Here is a 6,000-nt window from a genome sequence, read left to right on the forward strand (position 1 = left end):
CATTCCAGTGGCTAACAAATTGAAACCTGATAGAAAAGGACATAGCTATAGAAAAATGGTTCTTTTGTAGAGCTAGGTCTTAAAAATTGGAATGAAGGAATAATTTCACCAACCTGAGACTTTTTTTGTGCCTCAACTAGTTATCCAGGTTTCCTTTCTGGAATACAGGGGGAAGTAGGTTCTTCATAGGTACAACACACCTCATCATAACGTATACTTCTGTAAAAGATCGGCTGAGTGGCACCTGTGAAGGTCTTCCTTCTGTTCAGTCTCTAGAAATAGAGCCAGGTAGGTCAGATGTAAATGTCTGAGGCAATGTTAGGCCAAAAAACCCACTAATCATGCTGTTGGGACTGGACAGCTCTAACTGAGTTCCAGAAAAAGCTCCAGTAGTCATGCATGACAGTACATGTTTCAGTGGGCTGCCATGCATGTCATCTTCTCAAGGCATTCTCTCCAATTCCAATAGAACTTCAGGAAAAGAGTTTAAACTGGAACTTTTCCAAGGCTGTTAGGGAGCACATACATGTCCCCCAGACAGCCCACTGAGGAACCTGAGAGAGGGAGTCTACAAGAAGCCACAACTCTTTGGGGAGCTTAGATTAGTAGCTGGTATCTGGAGACCTCTGTTTCTCAGCCCAGCGTGGAGCAAGCCATTTTTCATTGTGAACTGGCAGTAATTCCACGGTCATTTTACTAACGTTAAAGTAGATGAGAGGTTTACTAGGTATTTCAAAATATTAATTCTGTTCTTTGTAATTTTCAAAATGGCTTGATGCAAACTTCACTTAACAGCATTTCAGCCAACCTGAAACAAGATTTGTTTTCCTTTGAGTGCTCAGCATTAATCTCCTGGGCCGTGGCAGTTTGTGTTGACACTCACTACATGTTTAAATCAGATAGAAGGGAGGGTTTTGTTTCCTGGTGGGTTTTGAATCATTGTGTAATAGTAAAAGATTGCAGTTTTCTAGCAGCATGCACTTGTAATTTCCACTGAAGGCAAGTCTTGTTGAGGATGTGGAAGAAAATGAAACTCTGTTCAGTAGGTAGGCTGATCAGAAAGGGTAGAACAAGGTTATATTTACGTTGGCAGCTGTCAGAAAGAGCAGATCACTTCAAAGGAGTACAAAGATGAAATTTTACATTATTTGGCAGCTGTAATGTTCTTGGTATTTTTTTTTTCTTCTGGTACAAGTAATGCAGTAAAGTTCCATATGTTCAAAAATGTTAATAACAAGGAAAAGACCAACATTAACGTAGCGTTAAGTACAAAGAAACATCTGAACGTCATTTACAGGATATATCTTCTTGCTTTCTAAAAAACTGAGATTCTGGGGAGGAAGGTGTGAGATTTTTAACCACTCTGCTTATAGTATTGCTTGACAAAGTGCTTGAGCATGATTGTTCATTATGCTAATTTCAGCTGGCTGAACATGAGCCAGAAGTGTGCCCAAGTGGCCAAGAAAGCCAATGGCATCCTGGCCTGCATCAGAAATAGTGTGGCCAGCAGGAACAGGGAAGTCATTCTGCCCCTGTACTCAGCACTGGTTAGGCCACACCTTGAGTCCTGTGTCCAGTTCTGGGCCTCTCAGTTTAAGAAGGACATTGAGACTCTAGAACATGTCCAGAGAAGGGCAACGAGGCTGGTGAGAGGCCTCGAGCACAAGCCCTATGAGGAGAGGCTGAGGGAGCTGGGGTTGAGGGAGCCTGGAGAAGAGGAGGCTCAGGGGAGACCTTATTGCTGTCTACAACTACCTGAAGGGTAGTTGTAGCCAGGTGGGGGTTAGTCTCTTCTCCCAGGCAACCAGCACCAGAAGAAGAGGACACAGTCTCAAGCTGTGCCAGGGGAAGCTTGGGCTGGAGGTGAGGAGAAAGTTCTTCACAGAGAGAGTTGTTAGCCATTGGAATGTGCTGCCCAGGGAGGTGGTGGACTTACCATCCCTGGAGATGTTCAAGAGGGATTGGACATGGCACTTGGTGCCATGGTTTAGTAGTCATGAGGTCTGTGGTGACAGGTTGGACTTGATGATCTTTGAGATCTTTTCCAACCTTGGTGATTCTATGATTCTATGCTACAGCTGACAGTTGCACTAATTAAAATTCTTAGTGGAAGGTAAGTCCTGCTACTGTAGAAAAGCAAAACTGAAACTGCAAGGCGCTGAAAATACTTTTGTTTGAGTACATTTCACGCCTTGTGAAAAATTTCAGAGATATTTCACACAGAACTTTAAATGCTGAATTGGATGCTTTAAAGGTGTGTACCACTTTGAGAAAACAGGTTGTTTTTTCTGGCACTGTCACACCTGAGACTCAGCAGATAAGGATTTAGATAGCTGCTCAGGGATTTATCCCAGTCATTTGGAAATGACTGAGTCTCTGGTTACGTTACTTTAAAATGTGTGTAACTCCCTGTGCAAGCAAGACTGTGACGATAACAATCAGTTGACTGTCTTGAAACTTGTCAATTTTGTGATAATGTGTAGCAAGTAGCTTGAAAAAATTAAGTAATCTGTATATATCATAATTGCATTTATTTCTAGATGGTGAAACATGACAGCTGTTACTGTCATATTGTGACACTGGAAATCATAGAATCACAGAATTGTTAGGGTTGGAAGGGACCTCAAGGATCATCTAGTTCCAACCCTCCTGCTGTGGGCAGGGACACCTCACACTAGATCAGGTTGCTCAGAGCCACATCCAGCCTGGCCTTAAAAACCTCCAGGGATGGGGCTTCTACCACCTCCCTGGGAAACCTGTTCCAGCATCTTACCACCCTCACGGGGAAGAACTTCTTCCTAACATCCAATCTGAATCTAGCCATTTCTATTTTTTTCCCATTCCCCTTATTCCTATCACTACCTGACACCCTAAAAAGTCCCTCACCAGCTTTCTTGTAGGCCCCCTTAAGATACTGGAAGGCCACTTTCCCTCTCTTCTCCCAACTGAACAGCCCCAACTCCCTCAGTCTGTCCTCATAGAAGAGGTGCTCCAGCCCTCTAATCATCCTCGTGGCCCTTCTCTGGACATGCTCCAGCACATCCAGATCCTTCCTGTAATAGGGGCTCCTGAACTGAATGCAGTACTCCATGTGGGGTCTCACCAGAGCAGAGTAGAGGGGGAGAATCACCTCCCTCAACCAGCTGGCTATGCTGATGTTACTATTGACAAACCTTTCTAGGTCAAAGTATTAGTACTGAAGAGTCTGTTGTCTTGGTTTTGTAGGTATGCTTCAGAAGTCACCTTCAGTTGAAGACTTTGTGGATGCCCTTGTCTCAGACTTGGACCAGGATTTTGAAGCATTTCTCATGGACTCGTGAAAATGTTCAACAGAACCGCTCTCTTTTGTGGAAGATTGCATATATGTCTTCTTAATTGTGGATAAAATATTGTTGTGATTGGTCTTGCTTCTCAGTGAACACTTGGTGGGAGAGTTAATAAATAATTTCATTGAATCACCTGGTTTCATTTATGGAGGTGGTGGCTTTCTGTTCCACAGAAGCTGAAGCATGGAATTGGAGAGAACAAATCCTCTAGCATGTGCTGTTAGAAAATTTGATCTTGTTGGAACAGCTGATTAAAACTCACCTTCAGGATGAGGTGGTGGAGTCACCATCATTGGAGGTGTTCAGGAGGAGACTTGATGGGGTGCTTGGTGCCGTGGGTTAGTTGTTTGGGTGGTGTTGGATTGGTTGAGGGGTTGGACGCGATGATCTTGAAGGTCTCTTCCAACCTGGTCTATTCTATGTATGTATTCTATGTAACTGTTCCTGGCTTGGAGTGGAGTTGTATGAGTGATCTTCTGGTGTGCTCATTGGGTTCAGTATTAGGGCACAGCTGCTGAGTGTTATAACCTGGAACTGCTAGCATGGGTCTTCCTCACATGCTCATGGATGTTTTTTTAAACTTGTTTTAACCCTATTCCTTGTGGGAGTTCTTCACTGGGGAAAAAGCAAGTTGTGGTTGCAACAGAAGGGAAATTGGAAAGGAAGATGAAGTGGAAAACTAGAAACTGTATTTGGCATAGGGAACAAAAAGATGGGAGAAGAAAAACTGTAATCATACAGGTATGCGATGGGAAACGTTAGGGTGTGGAGGAAAGAGATACCTTGCAACACAAGAAAAGAGAGGCAACGGAGTAAAACAAGTACCCTACAAATGTTTGATAGCAGGGGATAGCCATGGAAGACAGCCACGCTTTTGTAGCTGTGAGAAACCAATGGGTGTCTCTGTGGCCATATTTGTAAGTCAAAATAGCATCTTTTGTTACATGAAGGTATTCGTGAGGTTTGGAACAGAATAGCAAACTTGAAAGCTAAATACAAAAGATGAACCCATTCATTGTATCAAGTACATAAAATGGCTGAGAAAGGAATGGAATTTACAAGGTGCCATAAAACTGGTTTTGCTGTTGAATTAGTAGCTTTTTAAATAGCCAGCAGAGTTAGATATTTTTTTTTTTGGTTCCTGGGCTTATCTTTCACAGATCTTCCACCCAGCTTCAGTGCTCAGGGGTCACCAGTTGTTTTCAGAGGAATATTCCCCCATTAACTGGGTCCTTTTGTCCTTTTATCTCTGTGTGTGTTTGCTTTTACTGGCTCGTGGTGGTTTAGTTTTGCCCACTTTAAGGGCTTTACTGTGTGAAATCTATCTTGTTTTGGTGAATATGGATTTGCAGGCATTTTGATGATTACCTCACAGAGAACAAGCACTCTGGAAACATGTTGGCTCTGTTTCAGCGTAGATGCATCCTGAATCTGGTCCCTGTGTGTTTATTCACATGGAGTTTCCTTTTAACAATGAGAGAATGAGTATTGGGGAACTGTTTAAAGTGCTGAGTTTATGAGGGCAGGTTTTATAGGGGGCCACAAAACCATTCAAAACAGAAATGTTTTTCCAGGATAGACTGGAGCACTATATAGTGGGTGATTAATAAATGAAATGTTATCAGTAGGGCTTTCTTTTTCTCTGGAAGTAAATGATAACAATGGTATTTGAATGCATATTGTCTTTTTAAAAGTTGCTGATTTTTCTGTAGACATGGCCTTGTCAGTTAGTGCTTGTTTAAAAAGGTACCATAAGCATCCTGCTCAGCAGAACTGCAGTGAAAGAAGCAAGAGAGGAAGAGAACCAAGGCTTAGAGATGAGGACAAATAACTGGAAAAGAAGCAAATAAAGACTAAACATGATAAGGCTCACCCAGAAAAAGTGGGTGTTTGAGAAGGGATGAATAAGTATGAGAGCTGATTGAATGACAGGCTCCTGATTTTAACAGAATTTGTGCTCTCAGGTGTTGTTTGATATTTTACTGTCTTGTGTTTTTTCACTGTGTCTTCTATGAATAGCACTGCCATTCTGTTAGGTATTTTGAGATATTTTAGGTATTTTTAGATACAAAGTCTTCTGATGAAACACTAGCAGGCACGTTTTCAGGCATGTACCACAAGAAAGCTTCTGTCTCGCACTTCTGACTGACTACATTCTATACCTGTAGCTGGTCCCTACTAGGAAAGAATGAATGGTTTCATTTAACAAACTGGGTGGGTATTTTGCTGAAGTGAAGTGATTAATACACCACAAAAACTAAACAAATGTGAGTTCAGGTGTGAGTAAAAGCACACTGTGAAGATGGGAAGTTCTCAGACACAATCAATGGTGAACATGAATTTGACAACCCTTTGTAGAATATTAAATGGAAGTATGTTTTAAAGGGAATTCAAGGGTGTTGCTAAGAGAGCCTTGTGTTCTTTGTTGCCTGTTCTTTTGTATTGGAGCAAACTGCCAGCAGTGTTTATCTGGAGTTGGCACATGTTGAAAGATTCATTGTGACAACAAGAACTTAGCAAAAGGAAATCCTAGTGCTGACACGGCCCTGGGAGCACTATGGTAAAGAAAATAAAGCATCATAATTGGTGGAATAAGCACAGCATTTAAAATGAAAAGATTACCCCAGGATTTTAATTTGAAAGAAACTGGAGTGGTGTTGGTTCTGGAGTGTGG

The 6,000-nt window shown here is 42.0% G+C and overlaps 1 protein-coding gene across 2 annotated transcripts in view; it reads left to right on the forward strand.

The window, feature by feature from the left end:
• MIPEP (mitochondrial intermediate peptidase) overlaps positions 1–3,599 on the forward strand; it is a 77,173-nt gene extending 73,574 nt beyond the window's left edge. For both annotated transcript variants that reach the window (XM_054164606.1, XM_054164607.1), the window contains exon 19: positions 3,226–3,599. In XM_054164606.1, coding sequence (XP_054020581.1) covers positions 3,226–3,320 — 95 coding nt within the window. In that variant the 3' untranslated portion in view covers positions 3,321–3,599. The remainder of the gene's footprint in view (positions 1–3,225) is intronic.
• Positions 3,600–6,000: the final 2,401 nt, after the last annotated feature.

This window comes from Dryobates pubescens, chromosome 10 (genome assembly GCF_014839835.1).
Source record: "Dryobates pubescens isolate bDryPub1 chromosome 10, bDryPub1.pri, whole genome shotgun sequence".
NCBI lineage: Eukaryota > Metazoa > Chordata > Aves > Piciformes > Picidae > Dryobates > Dryobates pubescens.